Source organism: Curcuma longa, chromosome 5 (assembly GCF_044706935.1).
Source record: "Curcuma longa cultivar G26 ecotype Majalengka, Jawa Barat chromosome 5, ITB_CL_G26_1.1, whole genome shotgun sequence".
Taxonomy (NCBI): Eukaryota; Viridiplantae; Streptophyta; class Magnoliopsida; order Zingiberales; family Zingiberaceae; genus Curcuma; species Curcuma longa.
Window position 1 is genome coordinate 2638888 of NC_133865.1, and position 19726 is coordinate 2658613.

Below are 19726 nucleotides of genomic sequence, written 5' to 3' on the forward strand. Positions count from 1 at the left end.
AAACTGGCTGTCAAAAGTTGACTATCAAAAATTACATCGGAAATACGATTGTCAGTGATAGTCAGAAAGTCCAAAAAATCTATTGTGACAAATATTATTACGTGATTTTGGTTATTATGATTTTTCTCTCGTATCGATCGTTGTCGATCGTCGGCTAGCACCGAAGACAGTGATGCGACTCGTAACTTAGGAAGCCGTCTAGATGAGAGCTTGTCATGGATTACCAGTAGAGGTGGAACTTAGACAAGGGTCACTCGATTGATGTCAATCCCAATTTGGCTAAGTGTCATATGTTAGGTATGCATAGAATATTTATTATTTTAAAAATTTTAAATTTCAGTTATGTCTTATACCTGTTGTATTTATGTGTTGTGAGTGTTGTAATAATTAGGTTTAATTATTATTTTTCTTTCGCTGTGCACGTTTGCAAAATATGTAAACATGTGCAACGCATTGGGACGATCCCAACACCGCGCCTTATCCTTCTCTGAGCACCTGGAGCCTTCTGGTGGCCTGGAAGCTGAGGTCTCCGACCACTCTTGGCTCACCACCTCATCCACCTCGCTAGATCGATCAGTTGCAATCCGGGCACCTGGACTATCCGATCGCTCGAATCCATAGGAGTGCCCGGAACTTGAAGTTTCAGTCTCTCACTTTCTTGTATCACAGAGTTAGTGCAAAACATATATGACAAGAAATTGATAGTTTAGCAGTTGTCTAGTCTTGACTTTTAGATTTTTAGTGAAACTCTAGGTTAGATCGACGCCTATTATTTCCTTCAAGGGAGCACATCCTCACATACTCTTCTTAGGAGAGATTACCTCTGCCAATCATCCGATCCTTCAGACATGGTTGAAGTTTTGCTCAATATCCGATCCACGGCCCCCAGGACTTTCCTCCGTGGTTTGGTCCTCGTTGACCCATCGTTCCGCTAGACATTCGATCTATTGACCCAGCTAGACTTCCTATCTGGTGCTTGGATCTTCCAAATCTTTTTGCTCAGTCCTTCTGATTAGGACTTCCTTGCCTAGTCCTCCGGACTAGGACTTCCTTGTCTAGCCATAATTAAGACTTTCTTTGTGCTACTTGTACACTTATTATAGTTCGTTAGTACACAACACAAGTTTAATTTGAATCCTTTGTTATGATCAAAATATCGATTTGATTATCTGATGCTCCTTGGATAACACCTGCCATCTTTCGCCCCGATGAGCCTTCTGTACAAAGGAGCGACGGCGACATCGAGCCGACATCGTTTGTTAGCCGTCTTGTTCACGGGATCGATGAGTAGCCCGTCAACCCTTGGCAAGCCTTCTGCAAGAAGAAACGACGACAACATTGAGCCTTTCGAACGAAGGAACGACAGTGACTGACATGACTGGATTTTCATTAACCTCGGAATCAATAAAATCTTACAAATTCGAGATAATCATATTCCGAATTGTATGTCTCAGTATCTAAGCTAAATATAGATAATCAAATGCTTTGGAAGCTCAAACTAACTACTAAAATATTGTACATTTAATGGTAGAATGTGGACGGTGTTTTGGGCGATCGAAATTTCTAAAGAGAAGCGGAGACATTGGTAGCTGCTACCGTGGCAATCCAACTACTGGTCAAGCAAAGCAAAGCAACCAAACCAAACCAAACCGAACGGCCGGATATAAAGCGCGAGCGCGACACACCGAACGGTAGGAGACGACGAAACCTCTCTCTCCCACCTCCGATCTTCCCCAATCGACCCAATCTAAAACCTAATCCCATAGCAGCGCCTCCTTCCTCCGCTCGCTCTCGTCCGCCATGGATCCGGAGGGCGCCGCCGACGATTCGAATCCCCTTCCTGACCCCGACGCCGATCCCGGTCTGGAGGATGCCGGCGATGCTACCGGCGCCGAAGGGACGCCCGCCAGGAGATCTCTTCCAGCGGACCTCTGCCCTACTCCGAATCTTGACGAGCGCGACTCTGTCCCCGACGCCGAGCATGTCGTAGTGGATCGGATGAATTCTCTTGACCTGGAGGATGCCGGAGAAACTGCGAGCGCCGAAGCCTTGGGCAGCGATGGATCTGCGCCAGAGGATTTCTACCGGAAGCCTAATCCTGATGGCTCTGATGTTAACCCTGGGGCGGAGCCTGCCGAGGCCCAGCATACGAGTTCTCTCAAGTTTGAGGACCCTGGGAGTGCTTCGGGCTCTGAACAGCCTTCCGGTAACGGAACCCTGCCCTCGGATTTCTACATGGCTGAGAATGAGATTGTGGTCGCGGATGAGGGCTTTCCGGTAGCTGGGGATATGACCGGCACTTCGTCGCTTGGTGTCCGTGGTGCCTGGCGGGAGGGTTCAGATCACGACGGAGATGTGCCGCATAGTCCCAGCAGCAGTGGTTATGCTGGCGAGAGGGGGAGCAGTGGAGGACTGTCTAGCGGAATTGAGGAAATCGATGATTCGGCCGCTTTGCCGGATGATTGGAGTGGTAAACGTCATCTTGATGAGGTATCTTTGTCTTGGTTTTGTGAGCATTTGAAGGTCAATGGTTGTTCGATGTTTGGAATTGAGTTATATGGTTTTTGTACATTCGAAGCATAAATTCAAAAGTTTTGCCAGCAAGTTATTTATGGAGTTTTATTTCATGCTTTCTGATTCATTGCGGTGTAGAGTGTCGATTCATTTTTGGAATTGGTTGTTGGTTTTATTTTATATCTACTTGAAATGTAGGACGATGGATCAATCTCATGGAGAAAGAGAAAGAAACACTACTTTATCCTGAGTCATTCCGGGAAGCCAATTTTTTCTAGGTAAACCTGAATTTCATTCTTCTGTTATTCAAAAATATATAATGCCTTTGCTAGATAAAACTGTGAGATTCAGTTGCACCATGGTTTGTTTTGATTAAATAAAACCCAACTGTTTCTTATCATCTTATTGCACTTTCAGGTATGGAGATGAGCATAAATTAGCAGGATTTTCAGCAACCTTGCAAGCTATTATCTCTTTTGTAGAAAACAGGTGTGACATTTTGCTGATCCACTTTAATGCTATCACAATCATGTGAATTCAATTGATTTATTACTATTTTTGACATGTTATGGTAGTGGGGATCATATCAAGCATGTAAGAGCAGGGAATCACCAGGTTAGTTACATATTTTTCTTGCCCAAGTCCAACTACTGCTGGCTCAGATATCTTATAAATAATTTTTTTGTTGTCCTTGTATTTATAAGATACCTCAATACTGATTTACATCCTTTGTCATACAAGTTACTGTTACCATTGTGAATGTGATCATAGTTAGAACAAATGACTTGATCGCTGGATTTGGAGAAAAGGGCCCCTTAATTTTGTTTATTGCAGGTGGCCAGTTGCCATCAGTATATGGATAATGCTAAATAAATACAGAAGCATACCGCCTGAGAAAAGGGAAAAAATGCAGTTCAATCCGAAAACCCCCACACCTCAAACTTTCTATTGTTAATTATTCTGATTCAAGTGGACAACATTAACATCCATATTTTTTTTATGAATACTTACTTCCATTTGCACCATCACTCTTTCATTACAATGGTGAGTTCAGTTCTACTGTGCAATCACCCTCTAGTAGGATTTTAGCATATCCGGGCCTTTTGAAAAGGAGAGAGCCTGCATATTCAAACTCGCATGAGTTATACCTACTGTCTCAATTACTTCCACCTTTCCTTATGAGCTTATTTATGTTTTGTTTGCAAATAGTCCTACCTGATCTCTTATTTGACATTAGGTAAAAGGCTAGATGTCCCATCTTATTGGTTGACAAAGCCTAAAACAACATTTAATACTTTATTTATTTATTTTTTTTTTGAGGTCTTCATCACACCGGCTGTAACTTGTGTTTTCATGCACTGATAATTTACAATTGGAAATTTACTTTGTGCTCGGACATTAGATATGACAGATTGATAGTGATCTTTGCCAGTAAGTATGAACTCTTGTTTCTATACCAAAATGATCTGCTGGAGTTAATTAGATAAGATCATACGACATTTCAATTTTTTCCACTTGCAAGAAGATGAACCTATGGTATTGACATACATTTTCATTTTTGTATTTAAATTAGGTACTTATCGTTGTAATTTCTTTAGCTATGTGAGTCTATTGCCTTTTTGAACACATCTGTTACTTTGATGCTGATCATGTTTATTCTTATGCTTTTTTTCACTATTCTGTGAGTTATTTTGCATTTCTGTATGATCAGGTGGTTTTTGTTGTTAAAGGTCCAATTTATTTAGTGTGCATAAGCTGCACAGAAGAGCCATATGAGGCTTTGAAAAGACAATTAGAACTTCTTTATGGCCAGGTACTTGTAACACTTTTTTTCCTAGCCATTCTTATGGCTCTTTTGTTTCTTGGTTATTATATTTTGATCATGATTTCATAGGCAAATTGTATTCTTTTCACAACTATTTTGTGTTTGATTATGGTGACTTATTTGTTTATTACCTTGTTCCAGATGCTGCTTATCTTGACGAAGTCTATTAATAGATGTTTTGAGAAGAATCCAAAATTTGACATGACTCCTTTATTGAGTGGAACTGATGCAGTTTTCTCCTCTTTGATCCATTCCTTCAGCCGGTTTGTTTTTCTACTTGAAACAAATATGTCGGTTTGATGGTTCATTAGGTTTAATAATGGTTTTTCTTGAAGCTAGTTTTCCTTATTTTGATCTTCAAGCAAACATTTTAATCATCTGATTTGCTCTACTTGTGATAAAGCTAACCCTATGTGTATGAACGAAGGAAATGAAACTGTCATTATTTTGTTCACACAAAACTTTGTTATTATTAGTGATGGAGTTCTTAAGACTTTATCGTTATAGGTGTTAGGTGTTTTAGTCCTACATTGAGTGTTTTAAATCAATGATTATGTATTGAGTTCTAATAGTTCTAATGTTCTATTCAAAGAGATCAATAGAGCCTTATTTCCTCCTACTGTAATATGGTATCATAGCCTCTCTCCTAAGGCTAGGTTTTTCAGAAAGAGAAAAAAATCCTCTTAGGCAGAGATTGGTTATTTTGGTGACATTCTCCCCTTACCCGTATTCTCTTCAACTTAATGTTTGCACCTCCTTCCTTCCCTCTCATCCTTGCCATGGATTTGACTTGAAAGGTTCCTATCGTAGAGCAAGGATTGCACTGGGACACTAATGTGTGCTAAACTTAAGTGTACGATTGTCGTCGGGTAAAAATTTCATCCTCTAGGACTGTGTTCTTGAGTACCAATTTATAGACAAAGGAGGTTATCTAGACGAATCGAAATGAGGATATTATTGTGAAAGCAAGCGAACTAAGATAATCCTAGGACTTCGGTTTCACCATGATGATCATTGACAACATAGTTGTGATTCCCTCTCTTATCTCAATGTTAAATATGTTTGAAGGTGGTCTATCCTAAGATAACCAATATTTCCCTCTCGGACAACACCGGTGTATCTACTAAAATGCAAATCCTACTTTTGTGATAGTCAAATCTGGATAAATCCTTAATGCTCTATGATAACCAATGGTATCCTCGAAAGGGGTTGGACTACTTTTGTGAACAAACCCTCAAGTCCAGTTTTATAGGTCGGAGATTAGAGTTCACATCTTAGTCATTCCTTTTTTCTCTAATAATATACTAGATTCTAGGCTAAGGTTTACCTCTCGATCTATCCCAAAGAAATCCATCCTTTAATCTTTAATCATGCAAACATACGGGAATATATGATAACGTACGCTAGCATCGTTAACATGTTAAGCATACTAAAACTGAATCAAGAATCAAATACATCATGCGAAAAAAGAGAAGAATAGCAAACTATAAATGTTAAGTCAATATTGGATTACTATCTAATCCTAGAATAAAGAAATTATTTCATGACCTTAGAGTCATAAGCCGTCGTGGAAGCAGCCTCCTCCTTGATCCTCTATCACGGAATTGGGAGATCTCTCCCTTATCACTAAATGCCTTCTAGCCGCCGCTCCTTGCCTCCTTTTATAGTTTTAGAGGGTTGACAGAGTTTTCTAAAAAGTAGGACAACCCTAATATAATTTTCTAAAAAGTAGACAATTTTAACATAATTTTCTAAAAAATAGGGGTGGTTAACTAAATTTCCTAAAAATAAAGGGAGACTAATAAAATTTCCTAAAAACAGAAGAGACACTGTCTTAAAGCTCCATGGTTGTGGTATGCACCATAAGCAAGCCATGGTGCATTCTAGCCTTGTCTTCTATTTTGCTCAGTAGCCACAACGGTCGTGGTGCTTGTTGCTCCTTTTGGTTGATACTCTGCTGACAATTTGTCTTTTTGGATGATCCACAACCGTGATGGCTACTACAGTCTGACCGTGGATCATTTGCAATGTGTTTCTTCTGACTTTGCATCTTCAAGCATGCTCCAATGTCAAGATCTCCACCTCCTGTCAATATAAAGCACAAACCGTAATTATCTGAACTAAAAAGATGAAATGAATACAAATGCTTGAAGTTCACACAAGCTATGCTCATGTAATGTAGTAAATGTATGCTAAATAAGACCTAAAATATATGTATGATTCACACACATCATACACTAGCTACTAAAAGTTTATTTTCACACTAGATGAATGCCCTTCTTGCCCTCTTCAACAGTACATCTTTGTTCTTGTTCAGTTCATCCATGCTAGGATGTGTCACCAGCTTTGGAACTCATCAAATGCAATACAACTTCCCTTGCTACAAACTGTATTCTGACTAAACCTAGTATACCTAACTTTGTCGCCTTTTGCTATGCTAGCATCGGTCTTCTCTGTACCCTTACAATTCATATTTGTTCCCCACCTAGCATGTCTTGTGCTTCTGCTCATTGCATCAGACGAGCTCTCTCTGCTGCATAAACTTCAGTGAGTTCCCATCTTGTCATGAGCTCTCTTCTAGTTGGGCTCATGTCTGATGATGTTGCAAATATCCTGCACTCTTGTGGTGTTCTTCCTCATGTTATCAACATCTAAAGATGACATTATGCCTGGATGGGACAACTTCTCTCATTAGAATGACAGTTTGTTCAGCCTTCTCTGTAAACAACACAACCACTGGACAATGCACAACTCTTCTCCAGCGACATAGCTAATTTGCCCATTAGTTTATGAATCTAGGAACCAGTAGCTGTTCCTACTTGAATACTCAGATTGTTGTTTGAATTCTCCTGAGACATTGAAAACAATCGTTTATCAGTGTCCCTACAATGTATTCAATGAACTATGCCAACAGTAGAAAGATTGTCTCTATTCCAGCTGCCACTCTGTGTCATTCTTGCTGCTTTTGCCACTGCTTCATTGATTTCTTCTACTAGTTTGCCTTACAGTAGTCATAATCTTCCCCCAACACACTACATTTCGGTGCATCATCCTTCTCTAACGAATTATTTTGTTCATAGTTCTTTCAGCAATATACTTGTCTTCTCCTTATTCTTGTCGTGCCTTAGGAGATGTTGTCTGAGTCGAGCTCAATATCCCAAGTGTGTTCCTTCTCTCATTTTATAGGTCATTGCGTGTTGTCAATGTGACCGTAAAGAGAAACTCACTTGAGGAGCTTATAGATAATCTTTCCTTATCCTCTCAGCCTAATGTAGGATCCTCATTGACTACTTTCCTTTTCCCCTTCCATTAGTCCATTGCTACTGTTGATGATGTTGTCTACTGCAAGGAGAAGCCCACACGATAGTCTTTTCCATGGGGGGGGGGGGGGGGGGGGGCTGCGGGGGTGCTCACCTCACTTTTTCATAGTAAACACCTTGATGCGTGTTTGAAGGAATTCATGCCTGCTTGCTTAATTTTGTTTAGGTACTTGCTTGGTTATATTTTAGTCAATTTTTGTCATTTTTAAAAAAATTTATATAACAAGCTGAATAAGGTTTAAAATCTTGTTCTGAGTCAGCACTTTATTCCTTGGTCAGAACAAGAGTTGCTTGCCATTTCGCACGAGCTTGAATGTTGTGTCAATTGCACTAAAGGAGAGGACGAGGGGGAAACTTAGAGGAGGTTGTGGCAATGTGAAGCCACAGCATCTCTTGTTGCCTCTCTCACATGTCAAAAGTAGGGTTTTAGACTTTTAGGTACTGTGGGTCGCGAGTATTGAGTGGAGGAAAGATCACATAGAGATCATGAGGAAGAATTATACTAAGGAGGAATCAGACCAAGGAGTCATTGTGAATCTTAATATAAGAGTTGAACGATAAATCTCAATCAACATAATTTTATATTTTAATTCATGAGCTAAGCATAAGTAGTATCTATGATCCAACTTGAGGAACAACGATAGGGTTATTAAGAGTAAATATTTATGTTGTTAGGCTTAGTTCCACATGCATTGTTTTGACGTCAGGCTTATGTGTTATCTTATTAAAACATATTATAATAATGTTTCCTTCCACTTTAACAGTCACTAATAACTTAAATTTATATGCCATAAAGAATAACATGATTACTTAAATCATAATTTAAAATGTTAATATAACATAATACTTACTTATATACGATTTTTGTCAATTTATATAATAGCTAATTTGTATGAATACAATATTAATGTATAACAATAGTTAAATGACTATGGCTAGTAAGCATATTTTTCCTTAATCTAAATTGAAAATCATATATTGATTTTAAAAAATAGATTTCTGAATTAACCTGTAAAGATAATAATTATATTATGCCATTAATGTGTAAAGAATATTGATTTAGCTTTGACATATAAATTATATTTTTTTATTGGTGGTGAATAATATAATAATAAATTTAATATGTTAGAGTTCTCAACAATAACAATTTTAAAAACATCACATTGTAGGATCTAATGGCTTCACTGGGAGGTTGAATATATGTCACAAAAAAATTTCTTGCAAATTTAGCACTTAATGAAATAGGTAGTTTGATGTGCAGGTACATGACAATATATCAATTGTGATGAACAAAGTAAGGAAGAAACACATACAAATGTGAAACTAAAATTAAGGTAATGATAACACATTGATATAATATGGTTCGTAGACATTGCTCGTACTCCATTGCCTATAACACCTCTAGTGTGCCACCTCTAAATATCCACTAAATTGCCCCCTTTAGCAAAATAATAGAGTAAGCCTCTATAAATCAATGATGAGACCTGACGAGCTAGAGAGCTTAATTTAAATTGATTTCCACTTGAGGATCAAAGCTTACAAGGTAAAGACTACATGGGCTAGAGAGGTCTTTACAATGCATAGTAACAACAATGAATTAGTTCCTACCCTAAAAACAAATTTTCTTAATAAGAATTGATAGAAAACAATCTCTTAAATAGATGTAATGAAAATATAAGGGAGAGAGATTATTAGAGAGCTTAAAGAAGAAAGTCAAAGCCTTAATATCAACCTAAGTTCTTGGATATGATTTGGCACGTAGATAGCAATGAAGCACAGCTAATGAAATTCTAAAACAATATGGATGAATGCCCAAAACATCTCTAAGAAGCCTTATAAACTATGGTCTAGCTTTCACTTTTTTTTGTAACTGATTGGCTCTTTGGATCTTATGAGCCAACTAATCCCGTGATGTATGGTCTGGCCCAACATTTTGCACACCAAATAAATTTAGGAAGCAAGGTGGCTTTGACATGGCGCTTCAGCGTCACCAATTGTTCGAATGCTACATGCATACGTTGTGTGAGTTTCAAACTCTAATTGATTAGGTAAAGCACCGAGCCTCTTACCACCATACCATGCCCTGGAGGGGGGGGGGGGGGGGGGGCATCTAGTTTTCACTTGCACAAATTGAATATGTCTATTTCAATTTTTCAATTTATTTGACAATTAAAATTTGAATGTTAAATCCAACTATGACATTTCAATTGGCTAAAAAGGGTTCCCGATTGACTCGTTATCTTTAGTTAATTGCTTTAGTCTTCTAATCACTTGTAGCTCAAATAAAAACATTCTATTCCCTAAAATTAGCCTCTCAATTGACTAGAACAATGTTGACTTGACCTTCTCTAGTCAACTATTTAAGGAACAACAACTCCAGCTCATTGTTTGATTGGAATGCTTGCTCTAGTCAATTTACACTAATGCAACATGAAAAATCATGCCATTCATAATCGAATAACTCAACTCATTGAAGAAGAGGAAGAATATTACTAAATTAAAGATGATTTAATACATGAGATCCTAATCCCTTTTATTGTCTCAAAATCAAATCAAATTGTCTAAAAATGTTCTTTATTCTTAAAATACAACCAACTTTTAAAAGTTTAAATTATCTCTAAAAGTTATAATAAACTGTTAATAACACATAGGAAAGTTGCTGCCATGTGACCTGGAGGATACGGGTTCGAATCTCGAAAACAACTTTTTGCAAAGTAGAGTAAGACTGCATACAATAGACCCTTCCCTGGGACCCCGTATTGGCGGAAGCTTCGTGTACCGGACTATCCTTTTTTTAAAAATAACTCTTAGGAATAAAAAATAGAATTTTTAAATTCTTTTTTTTTATATTGATCCAAAATTTGAATTGCATTAGGCACTAAGTCTAGTCTGGGTAGCACCCTTCGGTCAGCTTACAAGCCCTATAAGCTATCCTGAGCCATCAATAAAAGAATGATTTAGAAACATCCCTAAGTCATAAGGGTTTGAAATAAAATAAGCTCTTAGTAACTTAATATCTATCTAGGTTATTAAAACATCAAACAATTAATGTACCAGAAAACAAATCCAGGATTATAACAACACATTACATGGGTCTTTTGGTTCATCTTCAAGCTTGATAACCATCCATGAAGGTCCCCGTAGCTTTGCATTTAATCCATGAAGTCCATCATCTAAAGTTGACCTCAATTTCTATAATGTTATGATAAATCTGCACTGTCAATGCAAATCATCAATTATGAATGTCAAATTTAAATCCATTAAAGTTTGTGGTTAAACCTAATCATAAAGGAGGAATTAAGTTGCAAAAGGCTTTAAAAAACAAGATTTAGATAACCGATAAATTCGTGCATGAAGGTTACAGATTACATAGATTGGAAAGGAAAAAAACTATGTTCCATAGACATGGTGGCTAAACACTCAGATTTCCCACTGATAAAGAAACTCCTGCATATTAGAGACAACATACTGGCATCAACTGGTTCCACAGAGATGGCGAGACAGAGGTTGGCAACATGGTTTAGTCAGGCCAGCAATGGCGTGCAGAAGGCATACGATCACTTTAGAGCTGCTAATACCAGGAAGGCATGGGCAAAAATAGTTTGGAGAAACTATATGCAACCGAGTCACGCTTTCACCTTATGGATGCTGACACATAGTAGACTGTCTACTAGAGATAGGCTGGAGTATCTTGAGGACAAAAGATGCACATTTTGTGGCTTAGAGAAGGAGAGGTAGGAACATGTTTTCTTCAGTTGCAGACCGATCAATCAGCTCTGGAGGAGGATTCGAGAAAGGCTACACATAAGGCAGGATATATCTACATACTGGAGGATGCTGAGGGTATTTGTACTCTGGTGCAAGGGAACTAATAGGCACCTTGCCATGTCATCCATGATTCATTATGTATGGATGGTAAGGAACAGCAGCATATTTGAGGGTATTTGTTTTGATGTTGAGTTGGTTTTTAGGAAAATACAAGTACATGTATACCAAACCTTGGATATTTATTCAGATCTGATACTTCGTCAAACATTAGTAGCTATCTTGGCCAACATTGTACGTTTTAACTCATTATTACACATTTCCCTTTATCAAAACAAAAAAGGGAAGGAAAAAAACTAAAAGAGGAATACTAATTTCTTTACTAGGTTGCACAAGGTTTCTTATACATCACTGATTGTGCAAAGATGATAAACTGTCTGAGGATAAAAGATTTCTTAACAATAATTATGTATGTCAATTTAGGTACAATGATCATGTACTAAGAAAGACCATGCATTGACGTGTAATTTTTTTTTTCAGGAACCCTGCTACATTTCTCCATGCATATACATGCCTTCCTCTTAGCTTTGCAACAAGACAAGCTGCTGGTGCTATTTTACAAGATGTTGCTGATTCAGGGGTTCTGTTTGCATTATTGATGTGTAAGCACAAGGTTTGTTCAAAATTGTAATTTTGGAGTTGTTTTTAGTCACCGACATGCCATAGATTAAGCAACAGTTCTCTACAATTTACCTGCTGTCATAACCTAACTCTTGCATTGTTAACATAGTATTGTAATTTATATTGATAGCTTCCTGCTATTGCACTCTTTCTTTATTTTATCAGAAGTTCTGAATATGTAAGTACTTCCCTGTTTGAGCTGTAATAGAACACTGGAAATAGCGGTGGGTTGTGCTATTGTACTTGAATCTAACCAATTGTGTTAATCCATTGCCCTTATAGTGGAGCTGATACCTCTGAGTCGGAAAAAATAAAAATTGTTTCCAGTTGTCAGGATATAGGAATTTTAAGATTGGCTAATCCTAACAACTTTGGTAGTCTATTTGATCCTATTACCATTTGGGTGTATGGTGGTGCATCATGTTTAGATATCTGAGTCAGATCTGGTCAACTATCTAAATTTCCAGCATATTTTCTCTAGGCATGTGCTCACTAGCTGTATGCCCCTTCATTTGTTCTCGTTACCAGACAACTCAGAAAATCACTTTTTTTCCTGCTCGCACTTACTTTGATTTAGTAAGTATTGGTGGTTAGGACCTAGCACTGCTCCCACTAAATAATGTAGCAACTCAATGTTCTTGCGTCCTTTTGTATTTTAAGGTTTATGTGAACAATATTCTTGGAATAGGAACTCTATTGTGTACTACTAAAATTTTAATCCTATTTTACTTTCAATCTGCATAGCGCTGTTAAGCTTATTCTTCTTAGAGAGTGGAGAGTAGATGCCACAACCATCCTTGTTTTTCTTTTGGCTTGTGAGATCCTACCTATTTAGCTAAGGCTTGCTTCAAGATGTGCTGGTTGGAATTCTTTAAACACATTCATAACTTTTATTTCTTCAATTTTTTGATTAAGCATTTACAAACAAGAATATTACAAGATGCTATAATTTTCAGTAAATATTTTTTTTTTCCAAAATTAGTGATGCTTATCCATCAATATTAATAATTATATACGTTCATGCTTCAGCAAATTATATGATGTTGTGTACCATAGTATTGTTTGACTTAATTTCATTCTACCCAAATAAAGGTTTTTCTTTATCTAAAGTAAAAGGTACCTAGAGTTTATGTGCAGAACCAAGGTTTAAAATATCGAGCCGTGCTGGAGTTTCGGTTCTGAACTGGAACGATACAGTTTCGGTACCGTATTGTACCGTGCCGGTATAGTTTTGGTATTTTAAAAATATAAAATATATTAATTAAGCTAAAAAATTTAATCTAAATATTTAAAAATAAAAAATAAAATTTTTTTGATAATTTTATAGGTTTTAATAAAGCCTATTTAAATTATCCCGAATTATAACTTTGAACTATAGCTAGGAATTGATTATTAAAATCCTAAGTTTTAAAAACAAAAAAAAAAGAAAAATCGCGCGTCGCACGATCGGTGCGCGCGGCCCGCGCGGAGCGTCGCCGGCCTTGGGCGGCGTCTCCGGCGGCGTGGCTGGCCCCAGGCGGCGCCTCCGGAGGCGTTCCCCTTGCCGGAATTCTTGTTCCGGCGCTGTGCCGGTGCCGGTGCCGGTGCCACGGCGGAATGAAATTTTTCGTGCGTATCGAGTGATACGGCACGAGATTTCAATCCTTGTGTAGAACAATGTCATTTTGCAATACATGCCTCTCCTATTTGTCTCATCTGATTGCAAATTGTGGTTTCATCAATGAGTTGATTGTCAATTGTGGCAAATACAGCTTGGTGCTTAATTGTGGAAGTTGACAATAAATTTTATAATGCATTAAAAGTGGAGATTTTAGATTCTTAGATCTAGATATCAGTAGAAAAACATCTTTGCATCTTAGGTTATTGATATCTATCGAACAAGGAACATCTTTACAGTTCTAGTTTGAATAGATTCTACATTTGTGGAAAGAAATATCATATGCACCATTTAATCTTGTTCAAACAAGTTTCTTCCCAATTATTAGATGCCTGCAACATGTAAAAATGAAAGCTGATGCTTCTTACCATCTTTACCTGTTTAAACATTTCACAATTATTTCATCAGGATACCTATTAAATAATAACGATCTTTGACTATTTTATGCATCATATTTTGTGTTTGATAATTTCTCTTTTTTCGATTTTATGTTACTGATGTCACAATGTGCTTCAATTTAGGTTGTCAGTCTTGTTGGAGCTCAAAAGGCATCCCTGCATCCTGATGACATGCTTTTACTTTCCAACTTTATAATGGCTTCTGAATCATTCAGGTACTCCTTGGTAGTAGATGGTTATCCCAACAGAAAAGCATGTTAGATGTAACCAGCCATACAAGCCCTATATCAGACTGTTAACTGTGTCATTTGGCAACTATATAATGAGGGAATAAAAACCATCCTTGTACAAGAATGATCACTGTGTATCACTGGAAGCGATACACATATGTGTAAAAATTTACTTGATGCAATCTCTTAACTTTTCTCTGTTTTGTCTAATGTTTCTCAGTTCTCATAATGATCTTCACTGACATTTTGCATATACCTTGGTTGTGTTCAATCCGGTCATACCACCTGTTGTAGTTGGATTATACCTCATCTGTAGGTTTATTGTTGTAGAATTTGTTTGATATGAACAATACAAGCCTGGAATCTTGTATTGATTAGTTTGTCCTTCACCAATTTAATAGATCTTTTGGGTAAAGATTGCTAATTTTTTCTAGTGTGGTGGCAACTCACTCTTTTATAAACATATGTTTGGAAAACAAGACATTTTTTACAGTTTCAGGAAAACTGGTGCTAGTGCATGCTGCATGTAATTAGGTAATTTCTTAAAATAACTAATTCTAGATTAGTAAATTTGACATTTTGTTTCAAAATTTTTTAAGCTCTATCATACTGATAAATCAATCAATCAAGACATTTTCTCTTGGACTATTCTCTATTCATTGGCTCCTCTGGAAGTTATTGTCTGTCTGCACGTTCTTGAACTATTAATTGCATACATGTTTTTCTCAATATTAGCTTATAAGAATTCGTGTATTTAAAACCTAACTTTCACCATTTTTTTTACAAGCACTTCAAGACATGATTATCTCATTCATATGGATTTCGTTGTCTTTTACAACATAGGTTTCAGGGTTTTCACTAGCATATTGAATTCTAGAGTAGTGGTAAATTTGGTGTCTTTTTGCAATGATACAATAATATTATTTGTTAAATGTGAACTTCTTTGGTTTAATTTTATATTATACTGATTTGCTTATTATGTAGGACTTCTGAGTCTTTCTCACCAATTTGCCTACCCAGATACAATCCAATGGCGTTCCTTTATGCTTACGTCGATTTTCTCGATGTGAGTTTGATGGATATCCCTAAATGGCTTTCATTTACTAATCCTTGGATATTATAAGGAATATGAATAATAATTTCATTCAAGGTTCATAGCTTCCATATGGTGATATTCTATTTTATTATTTATTCTGTCTTCCTGGCTTATCTTCTATGTTCCCTAATTTATTATTTTTTTATAGGTGGACACGTACTTGATACTACTCACTACTGGTCCAGATTCTTTTTATCATCTAAAAGATTGCAGGTGAGAACTGACAAGAGCTTCTAGTTCTTTTGGCACCTCAGAAGGAATAAGTTTTCCCTTATCACCCAAATAACTTCAGTTTCACTGGTGGTCCTTAGGATTCGCATTGAGTCTGTGCTTGTTAAATCAAATGTCTTGTCGGAAGTTCAAAGATCTGTGCTAGATGGCGGTCTACGTGTTGAGGATGTCCCAGTTGATTCCTCTCTTCAATCTGGGTCTCTGCCACCTCATTTATCTGCTGAAAAGGCATCACCTGAATTGTCATCTTCCAACACTGTCATTGGAGGCTCCTCTGGACTTTGGCATTTTATTTATAGGAGTATTAACCTTGATCAATATGTATCATCGGAGTTCTCATCGCCCATAAGCAGTTCTAGTCAACAAAAAAGGTCCTTGTACATGCTGAAATATTAACGTTTGCAGCTCTTTGTTCCTATTAGACATAATGGTATGTCTGTTATACAATAATAAAGCCAATGACTGCAGACTGTTCAGAGCTTACCAGAATTTGTATGCATCGATGCATGACGAAGGAACCGGTCCACATAAAACACAGTTCAGACGGGATGGAGATTTTGGTATGTTTTCAAGTCTTAGAGCATGACACCTTGAAAATGCTGTTGATGCATGCTCCTTTTTGGTATTTTCTTAGCAAGTAGTATATATTCTTCCTGTTTCTCTCCTTATTTGAGTGTTCTTTGTAGTTCCTTTTGTTTTTGATTGAACACTGAAAGTTGTCCATGATGCTAATCCAAAGCTGTAATTATTGCAGTTATCCTTTGCTGGATTACTCAGGATTTTGAACTTTATGCAGCATTTGATCCTCTTGCGGACAAGGTTTGTTCTTACCTCCCTTTTTTGTGAATGGTTTTCCCCAATTCTATTGCGTGGTAAATGTGAAAGGTATTGAGCAATTATTTATCCTGAACGCTTAGATGATAAGTTGACAAAGTGCTATTAAACAAGTGGTGTGAGCCAACAACAAAGAAAATCCAATCTGATTTTGCTCTAATACTATAATTTGATTCAATTGTGAATTTTACAGCTTAAGTTATTAGATATACCTAATTACACATTTATTAGTTAAACTTGTTCCCTTTATTCAAGCTTGATTGAGCTTAATTTATGGGCTACATTGCTAAAGAGTGAAAATCAAGGTACAAAGGCTTTCACATGTAAGTTCATGAGGGATGATCAAACATGCACAACAGGAATATTTGGGAGACAGTTGGATACTATAACAGTGCATTAATATTTGTTTAGTGACCATGTATGCTAAAAGTTTAAACTATTAGGTCATCATCACCATGATTAAATCATGTATATCTCTATTTTGTGCGGTCAGCTACTTAGATTTTATCCTTCTATTCTATAAAAGACTATCACTATGGATATTTAGAGCAACTGAGACAGTCTTGACAGACACGATTCACAATCTAAGGTTAGAAGTGAGGCACAAGTTCTCGCAATAATTGTGTAATTTTATTGGGAGATGGAATATGTTGAGCCCTCAGTTGATCTCAGGCAATTGCAGATCAGCTCAGGGATTTAGAGGCATTGAGGTACAAATTAATCCTCCTCTCACCTTTGTGCCTTCACCTTGTCGATCTCATCCTGTGTTGGTTGAGACCACTCATATCAGGGCAGCAGTATACGCCATGTGGTATGTGACAAAATGGAAGGGCTGTAGATCACTACCGCACTAAGCTGTACGTTAAGAGATTTCAATCTTTAACGGGCTGTTGAAATAAGTACGTTGAGGTTTGGTTGTAAGTTATAGCATGTCCCTTTTAATTTTAACTCTTCTTTTTTACTTAAGAAATGTCAAGGTTGGAGGGGAGCCTTAGTGCAATAGCAAAGTTACTACCATATGATCTTGAGGTCATAGGTTTGAGTTGCAGAAACTGCATCTTGCAAAATGCAAGATAGGACTGTATACAATTGACTAATGTGATTCAATTCTTCCCCAGAACTGCATATTGATGAGAGTTTCATACACCGAACTATTCTTTTTAAAATGTCAAGATTATCTTTGATTAGCAGTTGAAGGGATCCAGTGAAAAGAGGGAGTCACGATACATTTATGATTGCAAAAAATTGTCACGATACATTTATGATTGCAAAAAATGTCAATAGACTTTTTTTTCTCTATAGATAACTCTTAAGGTTGCTTGCCCTATTTGGTAGGACTCTAACCTATAACCATAATACTTGATAAAAACTCACCTGGATTACTATAATTTGCAGGTTCAGGCAATCAAAGCTTGCAACAGAGTCTGTCAATGGGTAAGAGACTTGGAAAATGTAATATTTTTATTTGGAGCCAGTCCCTTCTCTTGGTGATCTTTTACCCAACAAAATTATATGAGCCAGTATATCCTGTAGAATCATGTGAAACATCTCTGTTATTCGTTCATAGTTTTTAAAGGAGATTCCTTTTTCTTTTTTCTTTTTACTTTTTTAATACTATAAGAAACATGATGAGTGATAAAGAAACTAGAAAGTTTTGCAGCTTTTCATTACAAATCGTATGCATAGGTGAAGTGTTATGCCTTTGTGATCCAAACTAGATCTATGACCAATATTATAGAAAACCACTATAAACTTTAGGTTCAATAGGTTAGTGTTTGCTGTCATAGATTAAATCAGTTTCAAATTTTGATAGCATGTAGTTAAGCATTCTTATAAGTCGCCGATAAGTGTTGAAAAATGAGGAGGCTTTGTGGTGTTGTTCCACTTCGAGCTATATCACACTGACCGTTGATCTCAACAAGATTATAGTAACAATTTTGGATGCCAGGCGTGAGCTTTATCCAGGTTATATGGTAATTGAAAATGTATATTTTGTTGGAAAAGGAAAGGGTTTAAAAAATTCACCTTGTTTCCAGGTTGTATGATTTTTTGTTCGAGCGAATGGTGTATGTTTAATTACGTTCATCTATAAACACAACATTCATCTTTTAATAAATTTAATTATACAAAATTTAGATTTATTATTTTACTTAAATAATAAAAAAATTTTAACCAAACGGGACATAAGTACCTACATTAAACTTTTAGATTTTTTTTTTTTAACTATTTGCTAGAACATTCATTAAGCTTATGCCATTCTTTTGTCACAATGAAAATATTGTTCATTAGAATATCTAAAAGTTTTAATTCTAGCACTATCAAAACTCAATCTGTGAAAAGTTTGAAACTTTTTTTCTTAACATTAAAATTTCTTCCAGTTTTTTTTTTTCGTTTAGCAACCCAATTTCCACCCTTTCAAATTTAGTAAAGAATCATTGTGAATCCTCTTTAGAACTAGAGAACAATATACGCCCTTCTAAAAGATGAAATTGAGATCCTTTTCTTTTATGAGAATCTTCTTTTGATTTTATGAAACCTATTGATTTCTCATATTTTAAAAGGGATAAAAATTAAAAGGAAATGTCAAATGGGCTCTCTATCAATGATTTTATTAAAAAATTTACTCTTTGATATAGTATTGTTATAGTAACTACCGATAGCTGCTATGATATATTTAAGATGAATTTAAAATTTAAAATTTAGAGTTTACATCATATAAAAATTACTGAATAATTATTATAATATATAAAAGTAATAGCTACTACAACATGTTTAAAGTTCAAGGTTGTAACAGTATAACTATTATAAAGTGATTTTGATGAAGTTTATATAATTTTAATAAATTAGTAAATAATATTTTAATATAATATTATTTAAAATTTTAAATTCTAAATTCATTGTAAATATATTTTAATGCTACTGAGTAGCTTTTATACGTTGTAATAGTTATTAGGTATTTTTATATGGTATAAATCTTAAATTCTAAACTCATCCTAAATATATTATAACAACTACTGATAACTTCTACACGTTATAGCAACTACTACGTAGCTTCTACACGATATAAATCCTAAATTTTATATCATAAGTTCACCTTAAACACATTCTATCGGCTACTTGATAGTGTTTACACATTGTAATAGTTCAAACATGTTACGTTGTGCGATCCCATTTC

General features: G+C 36.1%; 1 protein-coding gene across 1 annotated transcript; it reads left to right on the plus strand.

Moving 5' to 3' along the window:
* Positions 1–1822: 1822 nt before the first annotated feature.
* Positions 1823–18129, plus strand: LOC141830012 (vacuolar fusion protein MON1 homolog; the record flags this gene model as incomplete). The annotated part of the gene is given in 14 exon segments (XM_074717482.1): positions 1823–2490; positions 2713–2792; positions 2932–3003; positions 3090–3129; positions 4226–4327; positions 4481–4602; positions 11965–12097; positions 14284–14375; positions 15375–15456; positions 15635–15699; positions 15798–16088; positions 16186–16277; positions 16472–16536; positions 17947–18129. Coding segments are annotated over 14 exon segments (2000 nt in total), but the record flags the coding sequence as incomplete, so codon positions are not given.
* Between the last annotated feature and the right edge of the window lie 1597 nt (positions 18130–19726).